Below are 17,664 nucleotides of genomic sequence, written 5' to 3'. Positions count from 1 at the left end.
GTAATTATCATATCTTTATAATATTTTGTATAAAATAATTTTATTTATCCTTATTCGCCATTTCTCAGTTGGATTAAATGTTAAAAATCTACTTCTAAATATTATAATAAATTTAATTTATAGTTGTTTCTTGTTTGACTATTAATGGAAAAAACAAAAAGAAGGAAATAGAGACAAATAAATTGAATGCGACTCGTTTTTGGAAGTTGACGGAGGAGTGATGGAGCTGGAGAGGGAAGAGACGATAGTGGAGGAGGAGGTGGAGGGCGAGGGCGACGGCGGCGGCCTCGAGGCGAGGCAGCGGCGGAGGAAGACCGACAACTATGGAGCTCAGCCGCAGACGGCGGAGAGCAGCGGCGAAGAAGCCGAGGAAAGTTGCCTCTCTGACGACGGCGCCGACCAAGGTTTGGTACTTCGTATTTCTCTGCTTTTTGTGTGGCATGCCGAGTGACCTAATTGCTTTCGTATTTTGTTGAACTGTACCTTGCTCCGGCTCAGCTCCGGCGTGATTCTATCTTTTGAGTGGCTTTTTTTACGGTATCGACCTTATTTATTTCGTTTACAGATCTCTTTTTTTTCCCCTTCCTTTTTGTTCTTTCTCATTTCGTTCGATTTGAGTTCGTCATCTCCGTCTTCTTTCTTCTGTCCTTTCCGCGATCGTAATGGCGAAGAATGTGTTCGTCTTGTAGCTTCGGCTATGGTCTTGTTCAGTGATGGTTTTGGGTTTAATTTCTTTCTTTTTCTTAACAAAATCCATGAAAAAGTGTTCCTTGAATGCGGGATGCTTCATAACCTCGATAGCCTGCGTTTATTCTCGAGGAGGTAGACTTGGATTCGGGTTGACCGCATTTGGGAGTGGGCGCCCTGTCGTTTTCTCAACTCCTGTCGTGTTAGGCACAATATTCGTGCATCAAATTTGACATCCTTCTTGGAATGAGCTGGACCCCAAACTTCGCTTCTCGGGTCCCACGTTGGTGTTGACTTTTATCGTCTTTCAGCGAGGCCAGGGCAAGAGATCAATGCGATACACAACAAGTTGACTGTTCGAATTCTTCAACAGTGAGGGTTGCTAGGTGGCAATCATATCCTATAGAACTGAATTCTGTGTTTCTGTTAATTCCTTGATTAATATTTCCCTTGCTTCTTTGACTTAGTTGTCTTCTTAGAGATGAAGTGTATTTTTGAGCATCCAATATGGCTTTCATTTTGTTAACAACTGTAATACACATCATATCTAGTGCTTTTTTTTTTTTTTTGCTTATTGTTGATATTTATGACATGGAACTTTGGATAATGCTTGATGATTATGTCGATTTCAGTTGCTAAAAAGTTATGCCAAAGTGAGAACATTAGTTTATTCTGGTCATTGGTCAGTATTTGATATATCACTAGGCTCTTCAACTTCACAATTTTATTTAAACTCAGCAGTATCAACCATGAACTGTGTAATCTGCAAAAGCATCCTGATCAATGTCATTTTTGAAGTTTGATCTCCTCAAGTGAAATCTAAGAGCTCATGAATGTATCGTGAAAAATGAAAGTTAATTTTTGATGCTTGTGATGGTGGGCGCTTATTGAGATTTTTCATGTTTAGTCAATAGAAACCATTTTGAGGCCTTCCTATTGTTTGTATTATTACTGTTTTAGTATGCTTTAATTCTGTTCTTGCTTGAAATATGAAGACTAAACAGCTTTATAATGTGGTGAGTGCAGCCCAATCTTTACTTGCAGTTCGGACTAGTGGCGTGGAGCCCAAAAAGAATGACCAGAATGTTATACAGGAGGAACTTGCAAACGGAAAGTCGACATCTGATATTGTTGATGATCATAAGGGTATTACAACTGAAGGAGAAAATCAAATGCTGAAGAATGCAAATGTGGAGAATGGATCCAAACCACAGGATTATCCCAACATTCGGACTAATATAATGACAAAAAGTGAAGAAATAACAGTATTGGAACAGATAACAGTACAAAAAAAGAGTGCCTTGGAAGCAGTAGAATTTGATCTTGAGAGGATATTAGACGAACAAGATACTCATGATTTATATTGTCCTAATTGCAGCTCATGCATAACAAAAAGAGTGATATTACGTAAGAGAAAGAGGACAGTTAAGGAAATACAACAAGATGTGCCATCCAAAAAAGCCCATGAAGAGCAATCTGTTCTTGAGAAGTCGCTTACAGAAGCTCCACTAGATCATTTAACAAATCGAGATGATGCACAAGAACCAGACATTTATAGATGTTTATCATGCTTCAGCTTTTTCATTCCTATAGGTAAGCAACTTTTGCTTCTGCCTAGATGAGTTTGGTTACATATGAGAAACGGTCTCTAGAATGTCTTGAAAGATATTAAAATGTTAAATTACTAAAGTATATATGTTAAATGAAGTGGAATTTAAAGTGCTGTTTAAGTAGAGATAATGATTTCTCTTCATATCTGACAGTGGGTGGTTTTAACATATTCCGTATATTTGAGAAAGGAAAGGAAAGTCAACTGCAAAGTTCCAAGAAAGCGTCTGAAGAAAAGGTGGACTCCACTTCATCTGTTAAAGTGGATGAAAGCAAAAGGAAAGGAACTGAATCAGGTAAGCAAGGAGTATGGACTGCATCCTTCTATGACCTTGATCATATGGGTATTTTTTTCGTGTAATATTTAGCGTAAGTTAATCCTGAAATTCTTAGATTCATCAAATGACATGATTACCTTGTTCATTCATGAAGCATGAGATGTGAAGCCAGTTTAAATAAAATCAAACATAAATAAAATCAAACAAGATGTATTGCAATCTTGATGCTCCAACAAAATGAAATTTTTGCCTGACGCCTAGGATTCCTACTTCCTTTTGTTATGCTAGACATTGTTTTAGTTGTGAATGTGTTAACCAAACAGTAATTTTGTGATAATTCCTTAATGAACTCTAATCTAATTACTATTGATTATAAATCTTGTTATTGTTTATTCAATTATCTTGACTGTCTACCATGACTTGAAAATTTTTATAGTTCTTGCCAAAGTGGTTTATTCCATTTTAGTCAATTATTTGAGATTGTAGATAGTTTACCTTAATTCTATTTAATCTTTCTGTTCCTGGATTAGCTATCCACTGTTTCTAAGTACAGCTGCTTCCTAGCTGAGGTTTTTTTTCATTAATCTCTACAAATAAAATGGATGTGAACAGCTAATCATATTGTTGTGCCTCATAAGCTTTACTGAATCTTATGTATTTATATTTATAGGAATTTCATCACCTGATGAATCATCTACCATCAGTAGTAGGGTTGATCAACTGGTACAGAAAGAGACGGCACCATCACCCAGCATTCCTGGTGCTCTGAACTTTGGGGAGGGTCAAATTATTTCTCAAAAGAATGATGGTCTGTTGATTACAAGAGGCAGAAAAGGTTACTAACATGTGAATATAAATAGTATATTGTTACTTGTCAGTACGAGTAGTTTTTGGAAGCTCATAATGTGCCTGATCAATTCAACTCAGATGACATTGATTACAAGATGCTTAGTGCTTAGTACTGAGTCTAACTAACATCTTAGATCACATAGTCTATTAGATAGTGCAATATACTAAGTTTTTATATCATGATAACCTTACTGGCAATGTAAATTATGAACATATCAATTATGAAAAAAATCCCTTTTTATTTATCACTATAATTATATATTACTCTTCACATTTCTTGCAGCCAATAGCTATCAAGTTCTTATTAAGAAAAATCAATTTCACATGCTGATTGCTATGGACATAATTTCTCCTAAAAAATACTCACAAATATTCAATCATAACTGCATAATGGTAAAAGAATTTCATTTTTATTGTAAGTCAAGTTTTCACAATATGTTCATGTAATTATGTTTCAATACTGCTCTGTCAAGCAATGGTAGAATACAAGCCTTCAATCTCTCCTTACCGAATCATTTGTGTTTATTTTAAATCAGCACCAGTAGTGACTAGCTTGACATTTCATTCATCAACCAAACTTAAAATAGAAAAGTGTATGATAACTGATGTCTTGAATATTGGAGTTTACCTCATGAATTTCTGATATATGCAGTTAAAGAGAATTTTTTATGATTTACATAACATAAGCATGCCACAACCTTGAAAGCATACAATTCGCACCTTATGTTAGCCTGCCAATATGAGTTACCTGAATAACATCGTATTAAGTTCTAGTAACTTAGTAAATTATTGATTAGGAGTAACTTAAAACGAGTATACTTTCACTATGTATTATGTGAAATACCACATTTACTGCAGAAAGCAGGCAAACAAAGGAACAATATCATATGGGAGCACAGAGGTTCATTAAATTTTAACCTTCCTAGAGAAATGACCATTACCTCTTATGCCTCAAGAAAATTAGTAATTTCGTTATCTAACCACTAAGGTTTAATGTATGCTATTTTCCAGTCATAAAATATACTTGTCTTCTTTGATATAGGAATATTTAACCAGGAGATAACTGCTGGTGGAGAGGAAATGGATGATCATTCCCAAGTAAATAAGCCAAACCTTGGAATACCTATACAAGCAGGAGAGCTTGATGATAATGGTGTTGCTACTGAAGAAATTGATGCAGGTACAAGTTTATCCATCATGGCAATCGAAGCATTATTCAAATGAACCTATTGCTGTTGACATGCAATTTGTCAAATAACATACTATCAACCTTAAAGTTCTTTACTGAGCAGTATAATTAATTTGTAGGAAGTGTATATGCATCATCATTATAATCATACCATATTTGTCCCAACTATTTGAGGTTAGTTACATGAGGAGATCTAAGGATATATCATTAGCAATATTCAAATTAGTTAAATTATCTTTTATTACGTTGATTAAGGTGCTTTTATCTCCCTCTATCCTTTACATTTTCCACTCTAATTAATTCAACTCTTCTAATCTTCTAATTATGGAATCTATTGGGTACGTTTGAGTATGTTTATATCATCTCAACCTATGTGCTCTTAGTCTATGTCTATTGGAGTTACACGTAATTACTCTCAGATATTAGTAGTTTTGATTTCTAATATTAAATCCACGTATCTATGTTAGTATTTTGAGCTTTGCTACTATGTTAAGTTTTTATACATATCTTCTTCTTAGCATGCCCTTGTTTGACATTTTGTCTTTTAAATTAACATTCAACTTTTCTAAGTTTTTTATGCTCATTTTTTAAGTATCCCATTTGTGATCCTTCCGATTTATTATTTTAACACAAGAAAGACCATATGTTATCTTCTCTTATAGCTGGAAGATGAACTAGATGATCACTTATTCTTTAATTTTTACAGATCTAGTCTCCTCCAAGTTTGTATATTCCATACATCCTTCATTTTCCACTTGTTACTCAATGGTTATGATAGCTCTCTAGATATTATAAAACAGATGGAACCCATTTGCTCACCCTCCAGGCTGAGATGTGATCAAGGAGGATGGTTTGACTGTGACAGAAGAGAATTGGACCATCCACTATTGATATTGAAATGGATCCTAACTTGAGACTAACTACTCCCTTTTTAGTATAAGGAATTGTTCCTCTCTCTCTCTCTCTCTCCAAACCTTGCAGCAACCACACCAAGAACAGCCATGTCATGTGGTGCATTTCCATTTCTAGTTGCTGCTGAATGTATGTTTATTTATAGCGATGGAATTATCGTCAGTGGATATATGCTGTGGTTAATGTCCCTTAAAGTCATTTCTTTTTAGTATTAAGATTGCAATTCATCTCTTTATCCACTATAATTTATAGTTTTATTTTCTTGAAATATGTTAAATATAATGTTGTCTGTTGGTTGTAACATGTGAATTATTTCTAGTCTAGATTAGGGGTAGCAAAAGTTGACACAACTAGTTTACAAGATCTGACCTAAATTTTTCAAGTTTAGGTTTGAAGTAAATAAGTTCATGTCATAAACAAGTTGACCTGTATATGACTCAAATAAATGGGTTGGTCTGGGTCATAAATGGGTCCATTCATTTATGCCCCATTTATAAATATATAGATGTTTAGTTAATTGTTTATTAGTAATTTATATAAATTATAAATATATAATCAAATAGATAAGTTATAAAGATGTAGTGTAATAGCATATATATCATAACATAATGTGGATTATATTTTAAGGAATTGTATGATTAAAATATTTAGTATGTTGTTTGTATTCAAAGCCTATTTGAGTTTGTTACATGGGCCTTGTCATTTGACTCATTTATAATCTTTAATTATATGGGTTATGTCACATGACCCACCTAATCCGTTTAATTAAATGGGTAATAAAGGGTGCATAAGGGTCATGTGTGAGTCATAGATTTTGACCTGTTTATTAAATGGATTGAATTCTGGTTGAGAATAAACAAGCCATGGGGCAATGAGGCATGATTGTTTATGGCCTGCCTACTTGAATTGTTACCATTAGGCTAGATGTAATAATCGATGCTTACAACTTGTTTTTTAATGCTTATTTAGCAGCAATTGAGGAGAAAAATATGTTGTGTTTTTTTAAATATATTTTTTGTGTAGACTGATAAGACAATTATACACATTGGATGTCATACATTAATTACTATGGCTGATTGTTAATGCATGATTTAGTGCTTTGTTTTCTTGGAGGCATGGAATACCTATGCCAAATTTACTTGCTGAATTAGGCTACAAGAAAGTATTCAGTTTGTCAAAGGTACAGTTTTAACCTGAAACCGTTCCCATTGAACCTTACAGAGGGACACGTGTGGTTGAGGCTGTAGTGTGCTGAGATGAGGCCATTAGGGGGATATTCCAAGGTGGGTAGCAAGTCGGCTATGCTTTATGGAATGTAAACAATTTTATGGACAAAATGGGTGCGGTTTATAATGGATTGTGTTGACACAAAACGCTGACTGATAGTGTCTACCTTTCACGAGATCATTTGCTTGACCCACAATAGTTGGCCTCGACACAATTCTTAAGCAATGTCTACACAGAAGAATTTATTGTCACCAAAGGAGGAATAGAGGATTGTGTAAGAGGCTAGGATGCAGAGGTCACAAGAGAAGGGAGAGGAGGTGCTTGGAACTCTGAGATCCTATTTTAGTTTTGGACGGAGAATTGTAGACTAGTCAAATTTGGTTTATGGGCTTAAATAAGCAAACTTATATTAACTTTAATTAGCTTAAACATTTTGTGAAATAGCAGCAAGTTAATAGATCGATTCTTTCATCAATACAAGTTAATACAATCAGCTCCAATGCAAAACGGATTAGTTGTTTGGAAGGGGTTGCTTGTATAATTACAGAAGCACCATCAGGGCTCTGGTCAACAGGTATTTTCTTTCCTTCAAGGAGCGGAGGAGATTGATTGCACATGTGTATGTGCCATGCCGTGGATGTCTTGTGGTAGGAGTTGTGAAAGGATGCATAAAGAAAGGATGAAAAAATTAGGTGTGGAGAAAGTAACTGTTTTGGAGGAAGGGAGGTCATGTTGCCACACCAAACCTTTAACCTTCTAAGGGATTGATAAAGAAAAAAAAAACTAACTAGTAGAGAATCCTCCCTCATACCAAGTTGAGAAGTCTAAAAATGTATTCGCCAAAAGAAAACCAGTACAACTATATATATATATATATACACACTCAGATGCACCATGTAACCTTGACATAATCCTCATGAGTCATTTTAGTTCCAATTTATTCTTTTGATCTTAAATTTTTTTCACCCTATAATTAAGGTTGTGTCGTCTATTATCATTAAGTTATTGTCTTCCCCCCCTTCATCCCCTCCTTTTTCTTTTAGAGAATAAAGCTATAATTCATGTGTATAATGGTGGCTTTGCAAGGATCTTAGCTTTCTTTAAACCGTCTTCTTGAACTCTATATTCTATTACTTTCTTGACACTAGCATATGTATTTTGAATTTTGCAATTTGTCATAGAAAATGCTAATATTCTATGATAGCAGATATTCCAGTTAGTGGATTTCCCACTGTTGGTTTTTATGAACCATTGAAGGAACAACCAGAACACTATGATCCTTCCGCTCAGATTATATCCACACCTGGAGCTACTATTCAGATTGAAGAATTCGCTGATACTGTGATTAAAGTTGGTGATTTTATAACAAAGAATGATACAGGTAGATTCTCTCCTCTTCAATTACCTGAAAGTTAGGTGCTCTGTGCTGAAAAACAATTATGTGCACTGCTTATGCTACCATATACAGTATATTTAATTTATGAGTGCCCTCTTGTGATTACAATTATTAGAAATGATAGGAATAGTAGACTTAGTCTTGTACATATAATTTCAATAACTAGTTAGGTGTAGAGGTTATGTACTTGTGGGTTTTAATTAAGGATGGCAATCAAGTAGGATTAAATAGAAACCTGCAGAACTCGACCTATTTAAGTTGGGTTTGGGTACTGACCAGTATCTTTGATTAGGCGTCTCTTGGATAAGTGTGTGATGATACAATAGATTTGCAATACATTTCAGAGAGCCATCAGATGTCTATATCTAGGAGAAGTGACAACTTCTATGATTTGAGCTTTCTTCACACTATGCAGATGGTGCTCAAATAACTTCTCAAAGTGAGCAGAGAATTGAAGGCTCACAAACAACCACTACAAATGTGTTACTACAATCAGATGATGTCCAGATTGCCGTAGCTGATCAAACTTCCAGAGAGAGTGAAATAAGCAATAGTTGGGATCTACTTAAAAGTATTGTTTTTGGAGGTCTGACTGAATCAATTACCAGCCTAGGAGTTGTCTCATCAGCTGCTGGTGCTGGTGCTTCAACTTGTAAGTTTCAAATTCAAAATCCTTTCTCAATTCCATGTATTTGATTGATGTTTTCTCCAGTATAACTGACATGACTATTATCATTATATTTTTTGAAAGCTTGGGAATAATGGTTGACATTCATCATCATGAAGTATGTTTGTCTCAGCTATTTAGGGAACTATATGGATTTATCATCATCAACTGAGCTCTGTGTTAGACTATACTATTCAGAAAATTCAGAACAATAAAATTAAATTTTATTATTTTAACTAAATTTGATCACACTACCCATACAGTTTTCACTCAATCAATTTAACTCTTCTAATAATAGTTTTATTTCTTGCCTTTAAACATCTACATATGTTTTCTTATTTTATATTCTATTTAACTATACCTAGCCGCTCCCTAAAATTAGTGCTTTATTATTCTTTCTAGCATCTATATAAACATTATCATCACTCTTACCTTTTTTTATTTCCTAACAATCCAATATTTTTGAAGCATAAACTATACATAGTAGTACCATGATCATATAAAATTTTCACCAAGCCTAAAGGTTAAACAACAATCACAAGAGACTCAAGAAGCTCCTTTTTACTTCAACCATGGTTCACAAGATGCACTGAGGTTTTTCTTAGATATGATTGGTGTAATAGATAGGGATGCAAAATTGATCTTGATATAAACCTAGATTTTTAACAATATACCTAACTGTGTTATCATGCATATCACGTCAATAGTGACTAAAATGTTCATGTCTTCCGTAAAACCCACTATAACAGAGTTTAGGGACTCTATGATATACTTTTTGTAAGTCAGTAAAAATCATATGCTAATCCTTTTTCTATTTTATTCATTAATTGTTTTGTTAAATAAATAATTATAGGCAAACTTTCCCATGTAAAACCAAATTGATTATAAAAACATGTTTGTTTCATCTCTTAATCTCCTTATCGTAACTCTTTTCCAAAGTTTCATAAGTATAACTTACCAACTTGATCACTCTATAATTGAAACAATATTACATTGTGCCTATATTCTCATTCTTACAAATAGGTGCTGAACAAATTTTCTTTCATTTTCCTGCCCTCTAATTTTAAAAGTTTTATTAATAATTTAGTGATTAAATTTTATACCTTGATCTCTTAAAAATCTTCCAAACTTCAACAGATGTATCATCTACCTTGATCTCCTATGCTCTGACCTATCTTCATTTTATTAATCATCCACTTTTTTTACAATACTTCCTGATTAATCACTGAACTGTTTTAAATTCCCTAGTCCCTATTAAGATAACTCTAATCATTGTTTTAGAAGTCATAATCTGAAATAATTTCTTGTTCGTTGGTTTGTACCTGGAACTAGCATCACCATTTCTAGTTCATTGGTTTGTAACGGGAACTAGCATCACTAGATTTTGTATGTTTTTTTTCTCTATTGATATAAGAGATTCAAATCATCCTCTCTTTGTTTCTTTCTTTTTCATGATCTTTTGCAGTGAACATCTTTGCTTTGGGATTGGCAAATCTAATCGGTGGATTTCTTGTAATTGTACATCAAGTAAGTCAACCATTAGGTTTGCCTTTTGTACTCTTCTTCTGTGGATATAAAAGTTTCTTTTCTTTTTACTTGTAATTCATGAATTTTGTGGTGTATAAATCTCTCTTAAGTATTCTGAAAAAAGATAAAGACTCTTGGTAGGCAATGCTGTTTATGATGACATTTCCAGTTGTGACATTGGGTACTTTTTGTATTCAGCTTTTTGAGCTTCGAGCTGTTCAAGATCACCCTACTGAACGAGTCGGCCGATACTGGGAAGTACTAGGCCAAAGAGCAAATTTCCGCCTTCATTTTGTTGTTGCGATAATCTCGTACATTATCGTTGGCCTACTGCCTCCAGTTATCTATGGCTTCTCATTTTGGAAGAGTGACAACAGGGAGTACAAGCTCCTGTCTGTTTCTGGGGCATCTCTTCTATGCATAGCTCTGCTGGCAATAGGGAAGGCACATGTTAAACCGCAAAAGCCATATCTAAAAACCCTTTTCTACTACCTGAGCCTCGGTGCGTCGGCGTCGGGTATTTCTTATGTGGCTGGGGTGTTGGTCGATCGGCTGATCGAGAAGCTCGGCTTGTTTGATTTCGCCGCAGCTCTCTCTTCGCCGACCGCATTTCTGCCTCAAGTTTCAAGCTCAAGAGTATCATCGTCACCATGGGCATCTTCTTGAGTGTGACACGGAGCTTATTCTGGGAGATATCTTTAAGTTATTCCAAACCATTATGAATCATTTTACTAAACTTCGAGTTGTATCATGTGTACATCTTTTTGTTTTTAAATAATTTTGCTTTCTTCAGAACTGTTCTTACCATAAGAAAAGAAAACTTGTGGGCAACACTGTTGTATTGCTCTACTGTTTCATTCATTAATGATTTAAGTCACTGGATACTCTCTCGATTTATGAGCCTGTCAAATTGATTTCGATTGCTCTTTACACTTTGAAATTGTTGTATCATAATTTAAGTCACCGGATATACCTCTTAATCCATTAGTTAATGACTAACATTTTATTAATATTAAGATGCTCTTGAAAAAAAATTATTTTATCGTTAACATATATCTTTCATTTTATGAGTCCGTGATTTGATAGTAATTTAAAAGACTACAATATTATTTTTATGTTTTTATTGTTATTTACTCTTTCACTCTTAATCATAATATAGTCATAATATAGTTAAATTATCGATTAATAATATGATTGATATATTACATATACACCTATGATTTTCTTATTAAATAAATAAGAATGTTAATGGTGGTTGAAAGGATGAAAGAGTAAAAAAAAATGAAATGTTGATGATTTTAAAAATTATGCGGGTTTTTTTTGGAAGATTTTAAAATGCTAGGAATAGTTTTTAAGAAAATAATTCCGCTTGCCAAAGCTTTCCAGCCGCATGATATATTGGGAAGTCCAAATTTAAAAAATAATAAAAAAGATCTGGACACAGCGTTTATTTTGAGGTCACAAAATTTACTAGTTTTCCCGCGTTTGAAAGCAATTTAGGCCTTTTTTTTGCACTTTTGAGTGCGGTGAGCTCACCGAAGGTAACCCTAGACGTTTCTTTTGTGAGCTATTTTTCATTTGGTTAAACGCGACATTTCAATTTTGAATTTTAATTTGTTTATCTTTACTCTCTCTCCCTTTCATATTCATCAAAGTAGAATTTATCATCCCAGTAGTCCTACATAATCAATCTCACAACCATCTATAAGAAGATAAATTGAAAAATTACAATTGATCACGACAGAAGAAGATATTACTCAACTTCACCAACATTCGAATCTTTATCCTCTTCTACAAATCCGCTCCATCGTAATTAACTCAACTGTACCCCAGAAACACTCTCTCCCTTTCACATTCATAATTTATCTGAAAGAGTAAATAATTTTCAATTTTTTTACTGATCAGATAAAAAAGTAAATCAGAACCGTTAACAGATGATCTTCAAGATTGAAAAACATTTATCATAAATTGATCGTAATTGAAATTCAATCCTTAAATACTTGAAAAACTACACATCTTGCCACTACACCCAAATCCGAGGCAACTTTAAATAAAAAATTACATATACAATTGTACCATTATAGGTTGCCGAGATGATGATATTGCTTTGCAAGTATAAAGCTCAAGGTTTTCTTGTATCTGCAAAATTACTGAATCAAAATCTATTAACATAATCGTGGCTATTCTCCAATATTAATTCAAAACTTTCAAAGATATGAAATGGTAGAGACTGCAGATTGCGATAAACAGGAGGAATGAATCGACATTGCTATAAACAGTCAATAACAACTCAGTGCATACACCATGTTACTACTATTCCTTCGGTTCACCAAGCCACTCCTCATATTTAACCTGTTGGTCGTTTTTAAATCTATCGTAGTCTCGCAGCTCAAACGATTGCACAGACAAATCTTCAAAAGGGCGAACTGTTTCCTGAAGCAGATGGTCTTCAGGTGATGTTATCCCCAGTAACTGATGGTTCTTGCGATCGTCTTTTGACATTGTGTATGGCTGTGGCTGTCCGAGTGCAGCCGCCTTCTGCTTCGTTGAGCTGAAAAAAGAGGAAAAATAACTGCGAGTAGTACTCCCTCCGTGCTGATCACTTCTGTCACCAGGTGCAAAAGGGTCCTGTCCGTTCGCCTTGCGGATTAAACTGTGTCGATACAAACCACCAGCCAAAGCAAGGAGGTTAAAAAATACTGCATTAACATGGTTTTTCCGGAGGAGATCAGTAGAAGATTAGTGAAATAAAGCAGAAGAAAAGGAACCATATTGCTAACATATGCAAACTAATGCTCTCCGAGGTTAGCAGACATGGTATCCAAAATCAAATTTCTTGAAACATAATCCCACTTCTTTCAGGAATTTGTAGATATGCGAAGCAAAATCCTTCTAGAATTGAAGTGAATTGCATCCCAAAAGACATGTTAGTTGATGAGATTATTACAGTCTTAGTCCCCAATAGAACAGTTTTAGTCCTATTTTAGAAAAGTGCAAAATTCAAGCCTATTGGTGGCCAAGCTAACTGATGTGTTTCAAAGTAATATAGAGCCGATACGATTAATAGAAACAGATTAATAAGTGACCATCTCAAAGGGGATTAACCCAACGTACCTAGAGATTACAATGCACTAATTATTATGGAGACTAACATGAAAAGAGAGAGAAACATTATAAGCATAAGGCATCTTACAATTCCTTGTTAAAAATACGACGACATGACACTCAGAATATGATGTCTAGATGCTCTAGAATATTGTTGGATGGGCTACTAAAAAGAAAGAAAAAGTGATATGGCAATTGACATGGACACACTTAGACAGGGCAATCCACATTCACAAGAGGAAATGATGCAGTGGCAATTGAGGGAATGGTTTCATTTTGTGGTAGTTAAAGGTGGGCAGTGGTGGGTTTGCTAGGTCACACACAAGCGGAGCAATTTGGTGAAAATGAGCATGGAAATTTGGTGCATGTGGGGAAGTGGACTGGCACATACGGGGTTTAAGTGAGAGGGGAACGAGATGTTGACATGCTTCAAGAGGGAAGTACCTACATGGTGAGCGAGAACAAAATATATCGTGTGGGAAATGATGTTGAGCTCTAATACCAATTGATGCATCATCGAATTAATTTGTGTTCCCTAACCAATGATCTCATCATCAACAATAACAATCAAACCTTATCCCACTAGGTAGGGTCGACTATATGGGACATTCTACGCTATTGAGCACTATCTCCTACTATATCATCATTTATATTTAAATAAATTTTATCTTATTTTATTGTTACTAACCAAGTCTTCTTTGGTCTTCTTCTTCCTCATTTGATATGCACATTTGTCATAGTTTCACATCACCTAATTGGAGCATCTATTGATCGTCTACATATATGTTTGTATCATCTTAAACATGTCTCCCGAAATTTTCCCTCAATAGGTGCAATTTTGACTTTCTCATTAATATTTTCATTTCTTATCTTGTCCATCCTTGTATGAACTCATGATCTCATACAACAACAACAACAAACTTTATCTCACTAGGTGAGGTCGGCTATATGAATCATTCTACACCATTGGGCTCTATCCCCAATTATATCATCATTTATATTTAAATAAATTTTATCTTATTTTATTATTGCTAACGAAGTCTTTTTTGATTAATGGTCGAATGAATGAATAATGGAGGAAGGCCTATTTGATAGACCATATAGTGATCCAATGTAAAATAAACAAGGTTAGTTACACTAGAAGTTATATAATCTATTCTTAGTCAGGAATAAAAAAATAAAAAAGTAGACCATTGACTAATTCATATGGTTAAGATAATTTTTTTATTGCATCAGAAATTCTATAATATCAGAAGATTTTTAAATAACCATTAGCTTAAACTTATTTGTAAATCTTTCCTTTCTTTTCAATTTGATATTTCAAGAAATAACCTCATGTAAAATGCAAGGTAAAATTGCGTACAATAGACCCAATGTGGTCCAATCCTTCCCCGAGACACCGCACTTGCAAGAACCTTATGCAAGGGGCTGCCCTCTCCATCGTATCTTCTTTTTTAAAAAACTTTTTTAAAAATTAACTTTATATAGCTTCAACTATACTTCCTCAAAAAACATATAAATGGAATACAAATGAGAATCTCCTGGCTCCTACTATATTGTAGCTAATCATATCAAACTGAAATGTAAAGATGTAACGTTGTCATGATAGAGATCCTAACTAGGAATGACATGCGGATCATAAGATTGAGCTGTAAAATCATAAGAAACTGCAATTTAACATTTGAATGTTGTATTGGGCAGTTGTGATTTATCATATGTATTAACTTTTAATATCTAATAATACTAAAACTTTTCAAATTATGTATTCTTGTAATATGTAAAGTATAATCAAAATTATTCATGCGATCACACATATATAGAATGCAATTGTGAAGGTGTAGCATGTTTGAACAACAAGTAGAAATTTTTTTGTTCTTTACAAGTAGAAACTTTTAGAATATGGATGATAAAGTTAAAAAAAGATAATTCTACATATTAGTTAAACAGTTGAAAAGCTTTAGGGTTTAGATGATAAACTTACAATACAATGAAAAGCTTTAGTGAATGTCCTACAGCTACATTTAATTTAGTCAAGATTGTCATGATTGAGAATAAAATATGAGATCTAATCTAGGTTTGTGAGATTCCAGCTAATTTGGATCCAATTCATGGTCTGAATCAGTAAGGCCTATTTGAGTTGTAGGATTGTAAGATCCAAAAAAATGAATCAAACGCATATAATCAATAAGAGACAGCCAAAGATATCCAAAATCAGGTTTAAACAAAAGATGTAGACCCATACCCTCTCTTAGGTTGAGATGTTGACAGGATAAGCAGAGATTTATTTATATCTTTCATCATCTCCTCAACAATAGGAACGCCAAATTCTTTTATTGATTCCACTGAGCAGATAGAGTCCTCTAAGTCTTCTGTATGCAGGGTGACTTCACGAATCTTTCCGTCGAACTTGTCCTAAAAGAAGAAAATCCTACCCAATAATGGTTTTCCCATAAAGATTGATGGTTGAAATTCCAAATGATCAGAGAAAAAAACTCATGTAGACTAAAAAATCATAATGGGCAACAAGGATGTTATGGACACAGTTTACATAAGTAATATATAAGGAACTTGTAGAAGAAAAGAATATGCATAGTGAAGTGTAAGAATAGAGAAGCAAAACACAAGATTATGCAGTAAGAATGTAGATATCATAGTACTTTTTGACTCGATCTCCTTCACTCATTCCTCTGGGAAGGGCAGCAAACCAATCACCAATAAAATGAACTGTACATCCACAATAGGTTAGTGTCTACTATCCACGACGGCAATGTAGACCACATTTAAGTTTTAAATCCCTTCCAAATAAGATATGTATATTCCTACGAACATTTAAAGCACAAGAACATAAAGTTTCAAATAGGCATCTCAATGTTGCTATTAGAAGCAAGGTTGACATGTTGCATGGTTAGATTATATGTCATGCCACAGAATCAGGAAATTCACATATTCATCTAATTGATATCCTCCAAAAAAAACCAACTTCAACATACAAATCTTCTACTCGACAGCAGATATCTCTACAGTAAACATTATTAAACAGGTGCCTCCTAGACTGGGCTGGTGAGAGTGTGGCAGGCTCAAGCGAACAAATGCTTACCTACATCGAAAATTCAACTAATCTGTACCAGGGAACAAGATTTAGTAACCTCTGTGTTCAAGCCAGGTTACAGTAAATAAGCAATCAAAGTTACACAACAACCTCATCAAAACGATACGGAACAAATGTATAATGCAGAGAAAAGGCTTCAGCAAAGTTTCCGTAGTTAGGCGCTATGAATGTTAAAAAGGGAAGCTAAAGACCTTTGCACCCCTGCTATTTCTAAAAGATGACTATTAGGTCGAAAGTAGAATAAAATCCTAATGAAGCGAGGAGCACCACCTGGAGTGAGTCCGATAAAATTAACTTTTGATTGAAATTGGACGACAACGCCCACCAATACTTGATTTGCAAGACTTGGGTCGCCACAGGCAGATCCATGTTTTCGTACCAAAGGAGATCCAGAACAAAAATCAGGCCTGGAAGTGATGGACTAAAGGAACAAAGCTATAGCTACCTTGACGTCAAGAAGGTAGGGCATCGACGCATGGGCATGCTTCTGGACGAAGAAGAATCCCATTGAGGGCTCGTTGGCCAAGAACTTGATCATCTCGTCCACCCCTTCCTTCACTTCATCGCTCAACAGGAGAAAAAAATGGTGAAATCAATCAGGTGAAAGAGAGACAACAAAAAAAAAAAAAGGCGAGACGAGGTGGAGGATTACCGTTCATGAAGAAGCCGTCTAGCTCATGATGCATCTTGCTGCCGCCGTCAACACCGCCGCCGGAAGGGAACAGGCGCTCATCGCGAGGATCGAAAGCAGAAATAGGAGGAAAGAGGGACAATTACCTACCAAATCAAATAACTTATAATTAGCCCCAAGAGAAACCCAAATTTAGTAGTATTTATTAAGCCTTTTCTTAAAAGCTTGTTTTAATAAAAAAAAATAAATTATTTATAGTTTTTTTTTTCGAAGTATTTTTTCGATTAATTTTGCTGATGCGATAAAAAAAAAATTATTGATCATTAAAATAAATCTAAAAAAATACAAAGTGATTTGATATTCACGATTGAACTTTCTATGAGCTAGACAAATATCCTTATTAAAAATTAATCTTATACATTTGTATCTGTCATTCATATCTAATCATTTATATTATATCCGTTGGAATGATAATTTCA

At 34.4% G+C, this 17,664-nt stretch overlaps 2 protein-coding genes across 2 annotated transcripts; one reads left to right on the top strand and one right to left on the bottom strand.

Annotated features, from left to right (window-relative positions):
• The first annotated feature begins 220 nt into the window (after positions 1-220).
• LOC141833575 (membrane protein of ER body-like protein) lies at positions 221-11,250 on the top strand. The gene is made up of 9 exons (XM_074721054.1): positions 221-404; positions 1,732-2,280; positions 2,451-2,591; positions 3,244-3,408; positions 4,465-4,602; positions 7,958-8,131; positions 8,562-8,798; positions 10,279-10,340; positions 10,539-11,250. Exons 1-9 carry the CDS (start codon positions 221-223, stop codon positions 11,004-11,006), a joined length of 2,118 nt encoding a protein of 705 aa, XP_074577155.1. The 3' UTR covers positions 11,007-11,250.
• Positions 11,251-12,577: 1,327 nt separating this feature from the next.
• Positions 12,578-17,326, bottom strand: LOC141833752 (uncharacterized). The gene is made up of 4 exons (XM_074721247.1): positions 17,207-17,326; positions 17,000-17,112; positions 15,688-15,857; positions 12,578-12,993 (listed from the first exon to the last, which is right to left on the bottom strand). The coding sequence occupies exons 1-4, from the start codon at positions 17,238-17,240 to the stop codon at positions 12,654-12,656; spliced, it is 657 nt and encodes a 218-aa protein (XP_074577348.1). The 5' UTR covers positions 17,241-17,326; the 3' UTR covers positions 12,578-12,653.
• Positions 17,327-17,664: the final 338 nt, after the last annotated feature.

The sequence above is a fragment of the Curcuma longa genome, chromosome 8 (genome assembly GCF_044706935.1).
Source record: "Curcuma longa cultivar G26 ecotype Majalengka, Jawa Barat chromosome 8, ITB_CL_G26_1.1, whole genome shotgun sequence".
Lineage (NCBI taxonomy): Eukaryota > Viridiplantae > Streptophyta > Magnoliopsida > Zingiberales > Zingiberaceae > Curcuma > Curcuma longa.
Note: the sequence above shows the minus strand (reverse complement) of the source record. Positions and strands in the feature narration are given on the sequence as shown.

Coding starts and splice junctions, on each gene's coding strand:
- LOC141833752 (XM_074721247.1), bottom strand. CDS start 17,240: ATGCATCATGAGCTAGACGGCTTCTTCATGAACG. Junction 17,113..17,206: donor AGACGGCTTCTTCATGAACG/GTAATCCTCCAC, acceptor TGAGCGATGAAG/TGAAGGAAGGGGTGGACGAG. Junction 12,994..15,687: donor ACATCTCAACCTAAGAGAGG/GTATGGGTCTAC, acceptor GTATCGACACAG/TTTAATCCGCAAGGCGAACG.
- LOC141833575 (XM_074721054.1), top strand. CDS start 221: ATGGAGCTGGAGAGGGAAGAGACGATAGTGGAGGAGGAGGTGGAGGGC. Junction 405..1,731: donor TGACGACGGCGCCGACCAAG/GTTTGGTACTTC, acceptor CTTTACTTGCAG/TTCGGACTAGTGGCGTGGAG. Junction 2,592..3,243: donor AAGGAAAGGAACTGAATCAG/GTAAGCAAGGAG, acceptor TTATATTTATAG/GAATTTCATCACCTGATGAA.